The 16,884-nt window shown below is 47.1% G+C and overlaps 2 protein-coding genes across 3 annotated transcripts in view; both read left to right on the top strand.

The window, feature by feature from the left end:
* The window catches only part of SYN3 (synapsin III), a 406,875-nt gene that overhangs the window by 349,319 nt on the left and 40,672 nt on the right, over nt 1–16,884 (top strand). The window lies entirely within an intron of this gene.
* Nucleotides 12,984–13,330, top strand: LOC103078149 (deoxyuridine 5'-triphosphate nucleotidohydrolase, mitochondrial-like; the record flags this gene model as incomplete). The annotated part of the gene is made up of 1 exon (XM_007449440.1): nt 12,984–13,330. A coding segment is annotated over one exon (303 nt), but the record flags the coding sequence as incomplete, so codon positions are not given.

The following is a 16,884-nucleotide window of genomic DNA, read 5'->3' as shown; positions in this document are numbered from 1 at the left end:
TGCTGGGTGATGAGCCAAGTTGAGTGTAGCCCCCGAGTCAGACAGGCCTGAGCTCCTTGACAACCTTCTCTTCAAAGTGGGAACTTTGTAGAAGGACCAGCAGTCTCAGTGCACCTTAAAAAATGCAGAGCACAGACATATCCTCCGACCTTCTGAATCAGATGCTGCATTTTAACAAGATGCCCAGTGACCCGCATGCTGCTCTACACGCCCAGAGGACGTGAACTCAGATGCTCACCGGGTCAAGATAGTTACCATAATGAGTCAAGAGCCCAGGTGGGGACTGTGCTGACCCAGAGAGCCCAGGCCAGCCTGCATGCGCAGCCGCACACAACTCAGTCCCAGCCGGACAAAGCCCTGAGAGACTGTGCAGACCTGATCATCTGATTCTTTCCTAAGCCAATTCGCTGGGTCTCTGATAGGAATTCTCCTGATTTTAACGTATTGAAAACTAATTTTAAAATCTTTTGAAACGCTGTACAGGCCAAGCAAAACACATCTGTAGTCCACTGAACACCCTGGGGCACCAGTTGGGTGCCTCCAACTTTAGAGTCAGTGTGGTCTTACCCTCTCTTTACAGGGAGCCATGCAGTCTAATGGTTAATGCCACAGACTCTGCAACAGCCCCAGGAGTTCAAATCCCAGCTCAGCCACTTCCCAGGTCTATTCTATAACCTTGGGTGAGCACTTGACTTGGAGTCTTCGTTTTCTCATCTGTAAAGTGGCCCTAAATTAGTCTCCCTAATGGGTGAAGAGTTGCCCTGCAGCCTGACTGAGATAAAGCACTTTAAAAATCAGTGGTTACCTAAAGAGATGTTGATTCACTTCCTCTAGGGCCTAAATGCTCCCTCTACTTTCCAGTGCGTACAGGTCACTGGAGACCTCGTTAAAATGTAGATTCTGATTCACTAGGCCTGGGTGGGGCCTGCCTGAAAGTCTCCATTTCTAACAAGCTCCCAGGTAATGTCAGGGATGCTGGTCCCAGTCAGTTAGTCATGCCAGTCAGGGGTCAGCAGACTTTCTCAGTACAGGGCCAGATGGTAAACATCTTAACCTCTCTGGCCAAATGGTCTGTTGCAACTACTGGACTCCACCATTGTGGTATAAAAACATCCCTGGACAAGAGGTAAATGAAGCATGTGGCCATGTTCCACTATAAATTTACGGACACTGAAATTTGAGTTTCATATAATTTTCACGTGTCATGGGATTATCGTTCTTCTTTCATTTTTTTTCCCCAGCCATTTAAAAACTATTCTTAACCCATGGACCTCACAAAAACCTACAGTCAGCCTCCCCCGCTGGATTATAAACTCGCTGGGTGCACAAGCTGCACCCACTAAGTCCACCTTTCCTCCTGACCTGGCCAGTGCCCTGGAGAGCGGGAAGCCCCCTCCTTCGCCCTGCACCCTGCACGGGGCCCTGGGAAGCTGAGGTGTTGCCTTTCAGAGCTGACACTTGTCAGGTGCCTCCCTTCCCTTCCATTCAATCTCACGGTCACACTTTAACTCTGTAAACACATGGGCAAAAGAATCAGTGACCCAGAGCTCAGTAACAACAGAAGGAGTTTGATTTATTAAGGGGAAGAGCAAAGGAAAGGAACCAGCAAACTGATAAGCAGGATAATTAGGCAGTTCCCTAAACAGTCCCTCAAACCCTCCGTTGTTCCCATCACTTCCCACCACCCCTTCCGACCCCTGGCAGCACGTGACCCAGGCAGCCAGGGCGAGGACATCCGTTGGACTCTGGGTCTCAGCCTTTGGAAGGATTGGGGGAGGGGCAAAGGCTTTTGAGAATTTGAGACCGGGGCTCTCGTGTTCATTCAACCAACATTAATGGATTTGGTGCCCAGCTGTTCTGAGTTAGGGACTCAGTAAATGTTTATTGAATATTTTGGCAGATGTTTATGAACGTTTGTTATGTGCAAGGGATGGGCTAGACCCTGGGATGGAGGACTCTTGGTTAAGATCCAGACATGAAAAAGACATGGCTCCTGAATGCAGGAAATTTACCCACAAAAGACACAGGCTCACACTGGACCACAGTCCAGGGCAGTGCTTGCCAGACTACCTCCCACAGGCCAAACCCAGTCCCGGACCTGGTTTTGTTAATAAAGTTTTATTGTAACACAGCCCTGCCCATTTGTGTACATATTGTCTATGGCTGCTTCCACACTATAGCATCAGAGTTGAATCATTTTCATGGCCTGCAAAGCCTAAAATATTTACCACTGTATTCTTCACAGAAAAAAGTTCGCCAATCCGTGGTCTAGTGCCATGCTTTTCCAAGTATTTGTATAGCAAACCCCAGTAAGTAATACATCCTGTAGGAGGAGGCAGACGATAAAATAAACAAATTAAAGTGCAATACGTCAGGTGACAAGAAGGGCTCTGAAGAGGGAGAGGGCATGGCGGGGGCGGGGGGCTGGGGCGGTTACCAGGGAAGCCCTCGTGAAGCGGCATACGTCAGGTGACAAGAAGGGCTCTGAAGAGGGAGAGGGCATGGCGGGGGCGGGGGGCTGGGGCGGTTACCAGGGAAGCCCTCCTGTGAAGCGGCACGTGAAGGAAGGAGAGCGTGAGCCACGTGGACACGTAGAGGAAGAGCATGACAGCAACGGGGAGAGAGCACGCACAAAAGCCCTGGGGCAGGAGTGAGTGCTTGAGGTGAAAAGCGATGGAGGTAAGGCTGGTGAGTTGGGGAGAGGTGGTAGAAGGTCGTGTAGACAACTGGCTGCAGTCAGAGCAGAACGAATAAAACCTATAGCAGAAAGGCAAGCCAAGCGCTGAGAAGGAGGTCCAGATAAAACTAAACCATGATGGCGGGGGAACCTCCACTGATTTATTGATTTGTCCAAAACTCACGTCTTGTAAGTGTGTGTAGGGACTGTGCTGAGGCAACAAATAAGCTCCTTCAAGGAGCTCCCTTTCTCACAGTGACATGCAAGCAAATACATCATGACAGAGGGAAATGTCAGGGGAAGCAGGAGCACCTCTGGGGGGACCAGGGAAGACTTCCACACGATGGGAAACCTCAGCTGCATCTCAAAGGATGAGGAGCTATAATGCAGGTTGATAAAGCCGAGAAAAGCATTCCAGGCAATGGGACCTGCACACACAAAGGCATAAAGGCCCAAGAGAGCATCGCAAGCTGTTGGTACAGTGGGAACAGTGGTTCTCAAGCCTGGCAGGGTGTTAGAAGCACCCAGGAAGCTTTGAAGTTATACTTCTACCCCGGGGCCCACCCCCAGACTTTGCAGTGATTGGCTGGAAGAGGACCCAGGCACTGGCATTTTTTCATCTCCAGGAGATGCTAATGTGACACCAGTACTTCAGAGCTCTGGGCTGGAGGGAGACGTGGAAGAGTAGGTGAGACTGGGCAGGAGTCGTGGCCAGATCACAGATGCACTTTATGCCGCCTCTACAATGTGGACTTTATCTTCTAGGTAAGAGAGAGACCCGCTGGTGGGGTTTAAGCAAAGAATGGGCATGGTTGGATTTATAAGGTAGAAAAAGCACTCTGGCAGCAGTGTAAGAGGAGAGGAGCGGAGTGGGGCCAGGAGGGGAAGATCAGAAACCCTGCATCAGTTCAGAGAAGAAATAAGCGTTTGCACCCAGGCAGGACCAAGGCAGTGAGGAATGAGATAAGGATGCAGTCAAGAGATATGGGAAAAGCAGAATTGAAAGAGCTTAGGGACTGCCCAGATGCAGGGCAGGAGAAGAAAACTGAGAATATAATGATTCCATTCACTGAAACATGAGATCAAGAAGGCTAGGCTTGAGGGGGAAGATAATGAGTTCAGTTTTTAACATTTTGAGTTGGAGGTACCAGTGGAAAATAACAACAATAATAATAATCACGAGCCATTTATTGAGCACTTACTAGGTGCTGGGCCCTGTACTCCATGCTTTATATTCATTGTCTTACTTAATTGTCACAACAGCTCTATGAGGTAGATAATCTGACTGTCCCCATTTTACAGAGGGGAAAACTGAAGGTCGGAGAAGCTCGGTAAGTGAGAAGAGTGATAACTTACCGTATGCACATGCCACTTTGCAGAGCTGGGCACATGGTGAGGGCTCAGAAAATGGCAGTAATGTTAATTATTACTATCTTCTCTCCACTGTGGGAAGGAAACACAGGCCAAGTCTGCGGGGAAGGGAACCAATCATATTTAGAAGCCCTGTTTCTATATAGATGTATATATACTTAGTATATGTGTATGTATATAGTATATAGAGATGTATATTTAAATGCCTTAGTGTGTATATATGTTGCTATACTCATACTCCATCTGTTGCTGCTTTTTCTTTTTGGCTTTTTAATTAGACATCTCAAATGCCTCTTGATCTTACCCATTCTCCAGTCCTACCCCATGCCCACCCCATAATTATTTTATTTCTTTAATTTTTCTCCCAAAGTTAATCTCAGTCTACTCACATTTGTTCTGTACTATGAGGGAAATTGTGTTGCTGGCCATGCAGCCAGAGCAGGTTTTTTTTCTTGTGGAGAGAAGGGAAACTTTATTTATTTTTTTTAAATATAACTCCTCTCGACTGTTCCAATGCCAAGTAAACAAAGCTGCTATTCATTTCGGCATCTCCCCATCTCTGTCGTGCCCAGAGTCATTTTATCAGCAGAGCCTCTTGGGCTGTCTCTCCAAGAGCTTGGAACAGCAAATAGGAATGTTCTAAAAGTGAGTGCTATGAAAATAGAATCCCATTTAATGAGGCCACTGAGAGCAAGGCTGTTGCTCACTTGGTGAGTGCAGAAGCAAACATTATGTTTAAAGTCGTGGTCAGAAAATGCCAGCGTCTCACATGTGGCCTCAGCAAAAAGCATCAGCGAGCCCATCACTAGTTAGTGACTCAGGGGCAAGGAGCTGAGGAAGCTGGAAGGAAGACTTAGAATCAGGTCACCACCCCCAAAGACCCTCTCCTCATACCTGGAGAACACCCACCCACCCCCCGCCCCCATGATACGTCTGCCATGGCCCTGCTCTTCTCGCTACCACCCTTCAGTATCAATGTTTACTCCACCTGTGTCCCGTTCATGGACTCCTAGGCATCCACAACACTTCCTCAGCAATGACCTGGCCTTGCTCTTCGGTCTCTGAGCCCTCTGCCCAATGAACAATAAAAACACTCAATGTATATAACCAGATCTGTGTGGAGCAGCTCCAGATGAAGGGGGGAGATCTAGAGTTCCACTCAACTAGTCTCCTTGCATGGGTCCTTGCCCACAGAGAAGGAACCCCCAAGCTTCTCTAAGGTACCTCAAGACTCCATGGAGTCCAGGTCGAAAACCACTCCCTTAGGTCAAAAGAGTGCCCAGAGGTCATGGTCAGCAGTTGTTGTTCATTTATTCATTCAAAAAAATAGATCCCAAACACCTACTATGTACAAGGAGCAAAGGATATAGTAGTGACTCTAACAGACAAGTCCCTGCTCTCACGGAGCTTATATCCTTGTGGGGGGTATGGACAAGTATAAGATAACGTGAGACCATGATAAGTGCAAGAAAGAACACGAGACTGGGTGATGTCATAGAATGCCATAGTGGAGTGAAAGAGCTGCTTTAGATCAGGAGAGGCCTCTCTGAGGAGGACAGAGAACAATGGAACAGAGACAATAAGGAACCAGCTGTGAGACTGTCTGCAGCAAGAGCTTTGCTGGCAGAAGGAATGAGTGCAAAGGCCCTGAGGCAGCACTGAGCTTGGCAAATTCTAGGAACTGAAAGAGAGAATGAGGGAGTGGATGGAAGGAAATGAGATCGGAGAGATCAGCGGGGCCAAGATCTGTTGGCCCTTGTATGTGGATGTTTACGGAACACTAGTGTGTGTGCGTGGGTCAAGTTCAGATACTTTGGGCACCCACCACTGTGGTAATTTTGTTCCCTGCTGAAATACAGATAGTCTCTGACTTAGGATGGCTCGACTTACAATTATTTGACTTTATGATGGTGCGAAAGTGCTACACATTCAGTAGAAACCGTACTTGGAATTTTTAATTTTGATCTTTTCCCAGGCTAGTGATATGCGGTGTGATACTCTTTCAGGTTGCTGGGGAGCAGCATCGAGCCACAGTGCTCCGAGTCAGCACATGATCACGAGGGTAAACAACAGACACACTTGCAACCATCCTGTACCCAGATGCCCATTCTGTCTTTTACTTTCAGTATAGTATTCGATAAGTTACATGAGATATTCAACACTTGATTATAAAATAGGCTCTGTAGTTAGATGATTCTGCCCAACTGTAGGCTAGTGTAAGTGTTCCGAGCATGTGTAAGGTGGGCTGGGCTAAGCTATGATGTTCAGTAGGTGAGGTGCATTAAATGCATTTTCGACTTAATGATATTTTCAACGTAGGATGGGTTTATCAGGACGCAACCCCATTTTAAGTCAAGGAAGATCTGTAATGAAATCTGAACACATTCCTCCTACATACAGGAAAGGGCATTGGATGGGGGAGGCCAGGAGTTCTAACTTTCAGAAAGTCCTTTTCCTTCCTTCCAGGTTTCCTCCCTTCCCTTTCCTTTCCAGAAGCTGCACCACCAGAAGCAAAGTAGCCATGTCGCTCTCCAGGGGGCTTTAGATTCCTTTTCTGCAACATAAGTTGACTGGGTGACATCAAAACTCTCTTTTCCAACGAAATACTACACAGAACTTGAAATGATAACAGACATAAATGTAGTATTATATTAGCTGTCATGTCATTCTGTAACTTTTAATTCACACCATCTATTGTCAAGTCCACCAGGAGAACACTGAGACTCCTCCGATGAACTTGGTCTTGTACCAGCCTCAGCACCCAGCCTCCCTTTATATTTTGTGTCCTTGCACAGCGTGGTTTTGAGAAAATCAGTAGTGTTTTACCGACTTGCTCTGCAATCTGAGGTTATTCTCTAAAGAAACCAAGATGGAAGGAGAAACCTTACTCTGGGGGCTGAACAAATAAGGATTGCCCAGGAAGCCCAAGTTAATGTATAGTAAACATTTGAGTCTGCTTTTTGGATGCTCGAAAATCAAGCTCTTAAATACTTTGTTTTAACAAAACAGTAATCACATTTTTGTTGCAGTACTTCAAATCCTTCCATGGAACACTGGAAAACAGTCAGCATCAGTTGTCTTCCAGCAAATAGTGTTCTGGCAAACTGGCTCTCTGGGAGGAAAAAAGTGCCCAAATTTGTAGTGCTTGCCAGTTTCTAGGGTGTAAATACTCCCACTGTGGACAGCATGAAGCTAACAATGCTTTAATAACTGGCTCACAAATTTTCTAAATATTTAAGAATTACCTCTTATAAGTCAATATGAGCCAGCTCCAGGATACCACTGCTTCCAGCCCTTATGCATAGTTGGTGTTGCTGGGTAGAGCCCGCTTCAAGGCCATCACCCAAAAACTGACACCTGCAGTGGCACACAAGGCCCTGAGACTTTGGGCTAGAGCCAGGGATGGGGCAGTTAGAATGGGGTGGAGAACAGAGGAGCAAAGAGCAGAGGCGTCCTTAAGTTCAGGGCCTGATTTGTTGTCAGAAATGGTCTGAGTGTGACCCCAGGGACAGGTGTGGTGACACCACGTTAAGCCAAAATCCTCCCAAACCTACCTGTCCTTTACACACTTCAGATCACACGTCAGGATGTCTCCCCCTTGGGACTCATCCTTCTAGACGCAGCTGAAGCAACTTCTCCCCTTTAAAACCTTCTGTCGTCTTGCCCTCCTTTGAGCCAGCTCTGGACCTAGTCCAGCTCCCTCTTACTGCACCATCTTACTGTCCTATTGTTCTGCATCTGCTTGTCAGTGTTCTGGGCCGGACCTCAAGAGCAGAAACTACGGTTGGAGCCCCAGCGCCTAGCACAGGGCTTGATATCTTTGTTAATTTCTCAACAAATACTAATTGAGCTCCTACTAAGTGCCAGGCAGTGTTCTGGCCACTGATAATACAGTAGAGATCAAATCAAAATCCCTGCCTTCATGAGGATTTTGATTCTAGAAGGCACTCAATGCATATTAAATTATTGTCTCAATAGGCCCCTATGATCACTACTCTTAAAAAGACTAGGAGATGAGAGTTTTCATTTATTTTATTTTAACCCTAGCATAGAACCCACTCATAAACGTGGCCACACTTCATAGTCTTTTTTTTGTTTTTCTAAATGGAAGTTACTTTTTAGAGCATTTTTAGATTCACAGCCAAATTGAGCAGAAGGTACAGAACTATTTCATATGCCCGCTTCCCCCACACGTGCACAGCCTCCCCATTATCAACACCCCCGCCAGAGTGGTACGTTTGTTGCAACTGGTGAGTTTCGTTCCGTGCTAAGAAGAAGCGAGCTGTCAAGCCATGAAAAGACACGGAGGAAATGTAAATGCATGTTACCGAGTGAAGGAAGCCACTCTGCAAAGGCTCCATATTATGTGATTTCAAATATATGTAAAACTATGAAGACAATAAAACGATCAGTGGTGAGGCTCAGACGGCTGCCTAGCCACAGCCAGCACCGTCAGCCCCTTTGAGGCTTGAACTGGAGGAGGAGGCCGCAAAGGGATGTCCTCTGTTGAGAGGATCCCTGGCTCGAGGAGACTTTCTTTGGGGTTGATCTGAACAATATACATACCTCTGGCAGTTTTCTGTTCCCCCTTAGCGATGTTTTGGAGACTGGTAGAAAAACTTTTCCCTTGGCCTGGACAGTAGATCCAAACACCTGAGCCCTAGTTTTACAGAGATACAGAAACCAAAGCCCAGAAGAGAGAAATTACCCATATTCACACCCAGTGTACAGCCTACGCAAGAGCCCAGTTCTCCAGGTACTCAGCTCGGTATTTGACTACACGGAGACGGCCCTCCTGAAAATAAAGATCAGGAACGAGGGAATCCAGAATTTAATGAGCTGAGAGGAAGAAACTGTCATGCTAACTGACACTATATAATACAAAGAAAACCTGCTTCATCACTTCTGGGTCAATAAAGTTTGAAAGCCACCAGCGGAAAAGACAATAAGCAAAGAGGTCAGCCTACCAATTGGAACATAATTTGCTCAAACTTGGACACTTAACCCTTCATATTTCTCCCCAGTCTACCCCCTGCCATTTCCGCATATAGACTCTTAGCAAGGAAAAAGTTAAAAGCACAACTTATAAAATTTGTAGGTTTTGCCACGTCCAAAGGGCTGCGTCCGGAGTGTGGAGTTCTGGAGTTTGGAGCCGTGTGGCTGACAGGGTCTTGGTGCTCTGGCCGGGTGTCAGGCCTGAGCCTCTGAGGTGGGAGAGCCGAGTTCAGGGCATTGGTCCACCTCCCGGCCCCACGTAACATCAATTGGTGATAGCTCTCCCAGAGATCTCTGTCTCAACGCTAAGACCCAGCTCCACTCAATGGCCGGCAAACTCCAGTGCTGGACACCCCATGCCAAACAACTAGCAAGACAAGAACACAACCCCACCCATTAGCGGAGAGGCTGCCTAAAATCATACTAAGTTCACAGACACCCCAAAACACACCACCGGACGCGGCCCTGCCCACCAGAAAGACAAGATCCAGCCCCACCCACCAGAACACAGGTACCAGTCCCCTCCACCAGGAAGCCTATGCAAGCCACCCACTGGGTACAGTCACCAAAATGGTTCTGAAGAACCTAGGGGCAGGACAGGAAGAAAGACGCAGATGTAGAGAATGGACTTGAGGACACGGGGAGGGGGAAGGGGAAGCTGGGACGAAGTGAGAGAGTGGCATGGACATATATACACTACCAAATGTAAAATAGACAGCTAGTGGGAAGCAGCCACATAGCACAGGGAGATCAGCTCTGTGCTTTGTGACCACCTAGAGGGGTGGGATAGGGAGGGTGGGAGGGAGACGCAAGAGGGAAGAGATATGGGGATATATGTATATGTATAGCTGATTCACTTTGTCATACAGCAGAAACTAACACAGCACTGTAAAGCAATTATACTCCAATAAAGATGTTTAAAAAAAAAGATCAGTGTTTGCCAGGGGCTAAAGCGGGGGCCTAATAGGCAGAGCACAGAGGAGTTTTAGGGCAGTGAAAGTATTCCGTATGGTACTGTGATGGTGTACACTTTGGGTGACAATGATGTTTCATTGTAGCTTCATAGTCCTTTGATTTTAGTTTTTTAGTTATGATTTGGGAATATCCCAAGGCCTCTTAATGTACCGTCGTCACAGACTAGGGGTTGTAGGAGGAGGCTGCTGGTAACATATTTATCCCATCAACCATTAATAGTTTAGGGGCAGTTGTTTGGGGTTTGGGGTTTTTTTTTGTTTTTTGTTTGTTTTTTGTTTTGTTTTGTTTTTTACAGTTTAGGCAGATCTGGGAAGAAGGCAAATAGATGCGGTAAGCTTGAAATTTCGTGGAGACAGGATGAGAAAAAGGCCCCCGACTCTGGCTCCCAGCAGCCAGGGCTCTGTGTGAATCCCAGATTCTGGGATGAGGAGAGATCACAGATTAGCCCAGAGGTCACAGAATTAGCAGCTATTCCCACTGCCTGCTGGTTATTTTGGGCACTGGGGATCAGAAGGAAGACAAAGGGAAGGGAAGGGAGAAATTGTGCAGAAAGTTGAATGAGAGGATGAGGTGAAGGAAAGGGGATGCTGGGGGTTGAGGAGTCAGAGGTTTGCTGCTTCTCAGAGTGAAAATGCCAAATTCTAGGAGAACCTAGAAGGGCCTCCCCAGTCTTCACTGTGCAGCACCATAACCCTAAAGATGGGGTGGACTGTAGTCATGATTTATAACAAACCTACAGACCTATTCCGTTATTTATCCAGCATTTTTAAAACAACGCACATACACACATACAATACATACACACAAACACTCTCCCTCTATCTTTGCTTAAATAAATGTATTTTTCAATGACATTTTATATCGTAATCATAGATTATGAGTTTTATGGCCCAGATAGTTTTTCCTAATACACATTGAAATAAATATTTAACTGTTAAAAGTTAAATGTTCATTTGCGTACCCTCTAAGTCATCCCTTGGACCGCCAATGCCATGCACACCACATTGTGGTGCACTAGTAGAGAGAAGTTGGCAGACTTGGAGACAGTCTCAGTCCTTGATTCTAACCCCTCCCTATGTGTCCGTTGCCTCATCTGCAAAATGAGAGGGTTGACCAGATGCCCTCTCAGGTCCCTTCACACTCTGAGGTTCTGAGCTTCTGAGCTGTTCACTGAATAAACATAGTTATTGAAGGCCACATACCCAGGCCAGAGCTTTCCGCTTTCAGAGAGCTGCCCTCTCTCCTCCCACCAAAGCTTCCCCACACCTCCCTGTTTACACCCCCTTTCCTTACTACAAGGCACATCCTCCTGGGAGAGAAACCTGCGCAGATCCAACCCCAAAATGAAAATTAATTTTTTTTTAATTAGAAGAAAAACACCTCAATTTTTCCAAACCTCAGCACAGCTCTCTTAACTTCCTTAACTTTGGTAAAGTGAATAATACCCCTTGCCAGGGAGTCACATCCCAACCCACACAAAGGAAATCTCTCTATTGTTTTTTGAAAAATGTTTACAGTGGCCTTTAATATCTCAATGTTTCACAAGGGAGCCAGACAGACACGGAGTCTAACCATCCCCTGGTAAGACCACCACACTCAGCATCCTCCTCCACTCTCTGGCTGGAGACAGACAACATCTGAGTCCTTCAGGAAAGTCAGCAGGTTTTCAAACCCTCCCTAAAAGGGCAGCGTGTGGAGGGACGGGAGTTAAATACCATGTTTAATCGACCGCAGGATCTGCCCACGAGCAAGATTAGGTATATGGCATTTCTATACCTAACACGCCTTCAGCATTGCCCCTATTAAAACCACTCTACAGACAACTGGGAGAGAGGCCTCCACACCCAGAAAATATAAGCCACTAGGGCCAGGAAAGTAAAAGAGATACTTGTGTGTCTCTATACTTTGTGTATAGTGACTTTACAAAATCTCTAGATACCTTATCCGTAAAGGTCCTTTTAGTTAATCACAAGCAGCTTACATTCGTTGTTTTATGCCAGACACCATTCAGTTGCTTACATAGTTTATCTCACTAAATCTTTGTAGTAACTCTATGAGGTATGTACTATTATAAACCCCACTTTACAGTTGAGAAAATCAAGGTTTAGAGAAGTTGAGAAATTTCCCAAGGTCACACAGCTAGTAAGCAGTAAAGTCTGATTCCCAAACCCATGCTCAAAGCAATACCTTCCATGTGTGGGTCATTTTGTATTTTTTAGAACTCTTACACATTTAATAGTAACTGTCACTTAGAGAAATAGATGTTTAGATAGATAGATGATAGATAGGTGGCTAGATAGACATAGACAGAGATGTCATTTCTAATCTCCCAATTCTGTGAGGATGGGTATAAATATTATCATCCCCATTTTACACATGAGGAAATTGAGCCCCAGAAAGATTTAAGAACGCATTCCAGATCGTGGCATCTACAAGTGCCTAAGTCAGGATTTGAACCTAGATTAGCCTGACCCCATAGTCTGTGCTTTCACTGTGCTGCCTGTAGAATTTCATCTGATTTATCTAACAACTTTGTGACTTGCGTGAGGAAAAAAAAAGTGTGATGTAGTAGAGCCTATATCCTATTAAATGGGATTCTACAAACCTGGCCTGATTAATCAGCTTGTGGGAGTCCCTGAAAATTCTATCCGTACATAGTAGTACATCCTCTATCTCACTCTCCTGCTTGTGTCTTTCAATGCACTTGCAAACTAGTTGTTTCCTACCTGTTTATACCTATCTTTCCATCTACCTAACCCCTTCTTTATCTATCTGCTTATTTATTCTCCACCTCCCCCCCCCCACCAGAACATTCCCTTGCATCTGTCTTGTTTGTTACCATATTCTCAGTGCCTAGCACAGTGCCCTCAGTAAATATTTGTGGACTAAGTGAATGAACACATGCTGATAATTAAGTGAACAGTAAACACCTGTTCCTCCTCCGCCTCTGAACTATACTACTTGGCATCTGAAAACCGACATTCAGATAGCTCTTCCTTCTGGGTGCTATGGGAGAGTAGCTGCACGTGCTGGCTTGGCTGCAAAACACTTCATAGATGTCGGAGCCAGTGTCATAAATGAAGATTATAGAGGAAACGTTGGTATTGTACTGTTTAATTTTGGCAAAGAAAAGTTTGAAGTCAAGAAGTGTGATCGAATTGCACATCTCATTTGTGACCGCATATTTTACCCAGAAATAGAGGAAGTTCAAGTTTTAGATGACACTGAAAGGGGTTCAGGAGGTTTTGCTTCCACTGGAAATAATTAAAGTTTATGCCTAGAACAGAAAATGAGAAAATGCACTTTTTCCTTGAAAATAAAGACTTTGCTTAAAGTGAAATAAAATAGTATAGAGCCCTGCAGGAGTTCAGAGCGGGGGGAGGAACCCTAATGAGCTGGAGTGGACCAGGAAGGCTTCCTGGAGAAGGCGACGAGTTTTAGGGCTTTGATGGATGGTAGGTGTTAGGTAGAGGAGCAAGGAGAGCATTCCAGGCAGAAAAAAGACCAGAGCCAAGGCATAGAGTGCACGGGCTGGCATCATCCAGGACTTTGAGGCAGAGCTGCCTCAGAACAGCTAGAAGCAAAGTCTGACTGTGCTTCTGTCCTGGCCACCCCAGGAAGTCCCTTCCCCCTTAGGAGCTTGAATCACCCAGAGGAGTTTACTCACCTTTGTCTAGTCCCCTCTGGAGCTGGGGACCATCCTCGTGAGCAAGCTTCCCCGACACCTCCATCTGTGTGTAAAATGGCCGTGGCTCTGGCCCGAACCAGGGTTGGCAAGAGAAGAAGGAAGGAAGTAGAAACCCATGTCCACAAGGGGTTCAACAAGCCTGTTCTTTCTGGGGCTTCATCAACTTGAGAATATGGAGAAGTAAAAGCAGCGGGCTCTGGGCCCAGACAGTCTTCCCACTTGCTGGCTGTGTGGTCTCAGACCCTCTCTGAGCCTCATCAGTCCCCTCCAGGCATATGGGGGAGGTAATCCCTACCTCCATGACTTCAGGATCAGTACCCACTGTCCTGAGCAGCCACCTTCTCCCCTGTCCCCTGAGTTGACGGTGGAGCACGTCAGCTCCACATGTGGAACGTTAAACTTCAGTCCATCTCAACTGTTTGCCAAACAAGCTGAGTCCCACCACAGAACACTTCTCTTTCCTTCTATGTTAGGAGGCTACTACGAGTTTAGAGAAAACCACTCCCATAAGCTCCGTGGAGGCAGGAATCTTGTCTCGTTTGACACTGCGTACGATCTCTAGCACCTAGAACAGTACCTGGCACTGAGTAGCCATGTAATACATGTTTGCTGAATGAATGAGCAATCTCTCTAGTCCTCCTGTCACACCTGCCCTGGAGCTCCCAACCTCGGATCAGTCCGGCCATGAACCTTCATCTCCTAAACCAAGACCACTGATCTGATGCCGCAACTACAGATGTATGGCCTCTAGCCTTAGGAGCCCCCAGTTGTCTTGGCAAAGCTTTTGCATCTCCCTAGTCAGCTGCCTTTCCCATCCCCATTGTGGTGTTTTCAGAACCTCACTGCACTCTGCAAGTCCCACATCCTTCCCCCAAAAAGAGGACCACGCCCCTGTCACAGAGCTCACTGATGCTGGCAGAGTCACCTCATCACCTCTGCCCTCACGTGTGTACACCTTGCCGTGCCTTTGCCCTCCCCACACCCATCTTCCCTGCCTCGGTGCTGTCGTGTCTCCTGTTCCGAGTCCGTGTTCGCTCTGAGCTCTGGCTCTCATTTCCACCGTATACGCGCTGAGCCTTGGCTACCCACCCATCCTTCTCAGCCCTGGCTCAGTGTTACTTCTCCGCTGGCATCTTTCCAACACTGCAGCATGTTCAAATCTCAATCCGACTTGCGAAGCATAAATATGTCTTTGTGAAGCCTTCCTAAATCAGCTGCCACCACTCCCCGAAACTTCCTCTGGCAAAGATCGTTCATGCCTTCCACATGGACAAGTCTGATAAAGCCCTAAGCCCCTTGTCTTGCTCCTTGGCCATTGGTCATGGCTGCCCTGTCTCCTGGAATGCAGTTCTGCCCCGTCTTCTGGACCCCACCTCTCTCACCTGCCTTTCCTCCTTCCTCGCCGGCCAGACTTTCTTCACCTCCTTTGCGCTCCCCTCTTCCGCCCTTCTGTCCGGGTGCCCTGGGGTCCCATCCTTGTCCCTCCCTCTTTCTCAGCATAGGTGACTCCTCAGGCCTGCGCTGTCCTATTCGGTGGCCACCAGCCACACATGCCTGCTGAGTCCTTGACATGTGGCTCCATTGAGATGGGCTGTGGGTGTAAATATACATCCAATTTCAAAGACGTAGGGTACAAAGAAGAGAACCTATCTCATTCATAATTTTTATAAAGATTACACATGGAAATGATAAATATTTTTAGACACTGAGTTAAATAAAACATGTTCTTAATTTCATCTTTTTTTATTTTTACCTTTTTTAATGCGGTTACTAGAAAATTTAGAATTACACATGTGGCTGTAGGGACAGCAATGCCTTAGACAATCGCGTCCACTCCTGTGGTCTCCCCTGAATCAGAATGACCCCCAAACTAATTCAGCATGGTGATAAGGTGTGAGCTCCACTGTCTGGGTTTGAATCACAGTTCTGCCACTTACTGGCTGGGTGATCTTGGGCTTAGAGCAATGCTCGGCGCATGCAAGGCACTGGATAAAAGCCATTCTTGTAGAGAGGCGGCCATGCGCGGTAGTCATACCTGGGAGCTCTGAAACCCGGCTGTGGATAGACATCCTTCTCCTTTGCTCACCAGCTGGGTGACCTTGAAGCTACTCCACCCTCCCTGGGCCTCACTGCAGCAGCGTGGCCAGAGTCCCGGTGTAGAGGGCTCCCAGCAATGGCCGCCGTGTGATCAGCACTCAGCACAGGGTTCTCCTGCTTGGCCCCCTGGACCCCACATCCACCACGAGCATTCACGGCATTTCCCCGCCTTTCTCTTCCCCCTGCCTCAGGTCAGTTCTGCATCACTTCTGGTCTAAACTACAGCAATCACTGCCTATAAATGTTCGCCAGGGCTCCTGGCTGGCCCCTCCCATCCATTTTCCACAGTGTCTGCTGAACTGGGGTCCTAAAACCCAGAACTGCTACATCCCTCCTCTGCTTAAAACCCAGCAGTAGCTCCACGTTATCCGTGAATAAAGCCTTCAAGGTCCCCCAGCATCCACCAAACCCTCTGGGGTCCTCTCAGCACTGGCCTCCGCACACCCAGGGCCCGTCACACCCACTCCCTCTCCAGTCCCCAAACATGCCAGATGGTTTCACGCTCCTCTGCCTTTCCCTCCCTCTTTTATCCTCCACGATCACCCCACACCGTGTCAACCTCTTCAACACTAGGCTCAGCTCAAGTTCAAGAGTTCCCTGGACTTCTCCCCAAGCCCTCAGTGGATGTGACCCCGACTTTGTGCCTGTGCAGAATTCTGCCGCCCCATCGGAACCCTAGGTGCACTTTCAGCTACATGCCTGACTCCCCTTACAGACCGTGAGCCTCTTAGGAACAATGAGGGTGATGATGATTTATTGAGAGCGTGTTATGTGCCAGCACTGCCTGAGGACTGGACACAGGTTAACTTACCCCCCTTATCTAGAGCGCCTGAGTTGGGTACTGATTACCACTTTACAGTTGAGGGAGCTGGGAGATAGAGGTCAAGTAACCCCCTTTTGGCATTTGGTGAGCCAGAGTTCAAAGCCAGGCTGTCTGGCTTCAGAGACCACACTCTTAACCTCAATTTACATTTTAAAATTAACACATAATTGACACACAACGTTGTGTAAGTTTAAGGTGTGCAACATGTTGATTTGATACATTTATGTATTGTAATATGATTACCACCTTAGCGTAGCT

Source organism: Lipotes vexillifer, unplaced genomic scaffold (genome assembly GCF_000442215.2).
Source record: "Lipotes vexillifer unplaced genomic scaffold, Lipotes_vexillifer_v1.1 scaffold374, whole genome shotgun sequence".
NCBI classification, from domain to species: Eukaryota; Metazoa; Chordata; class Mammalia; order Artiodactyla; family Lipotidae; genus Lipotes; species Lipotes vexillifer.
The sequence above is the reverse complement of the archived record's forward strand: the minus strand, read 5'-3'. Positions and strand labels throughout refer to the sequence as shown.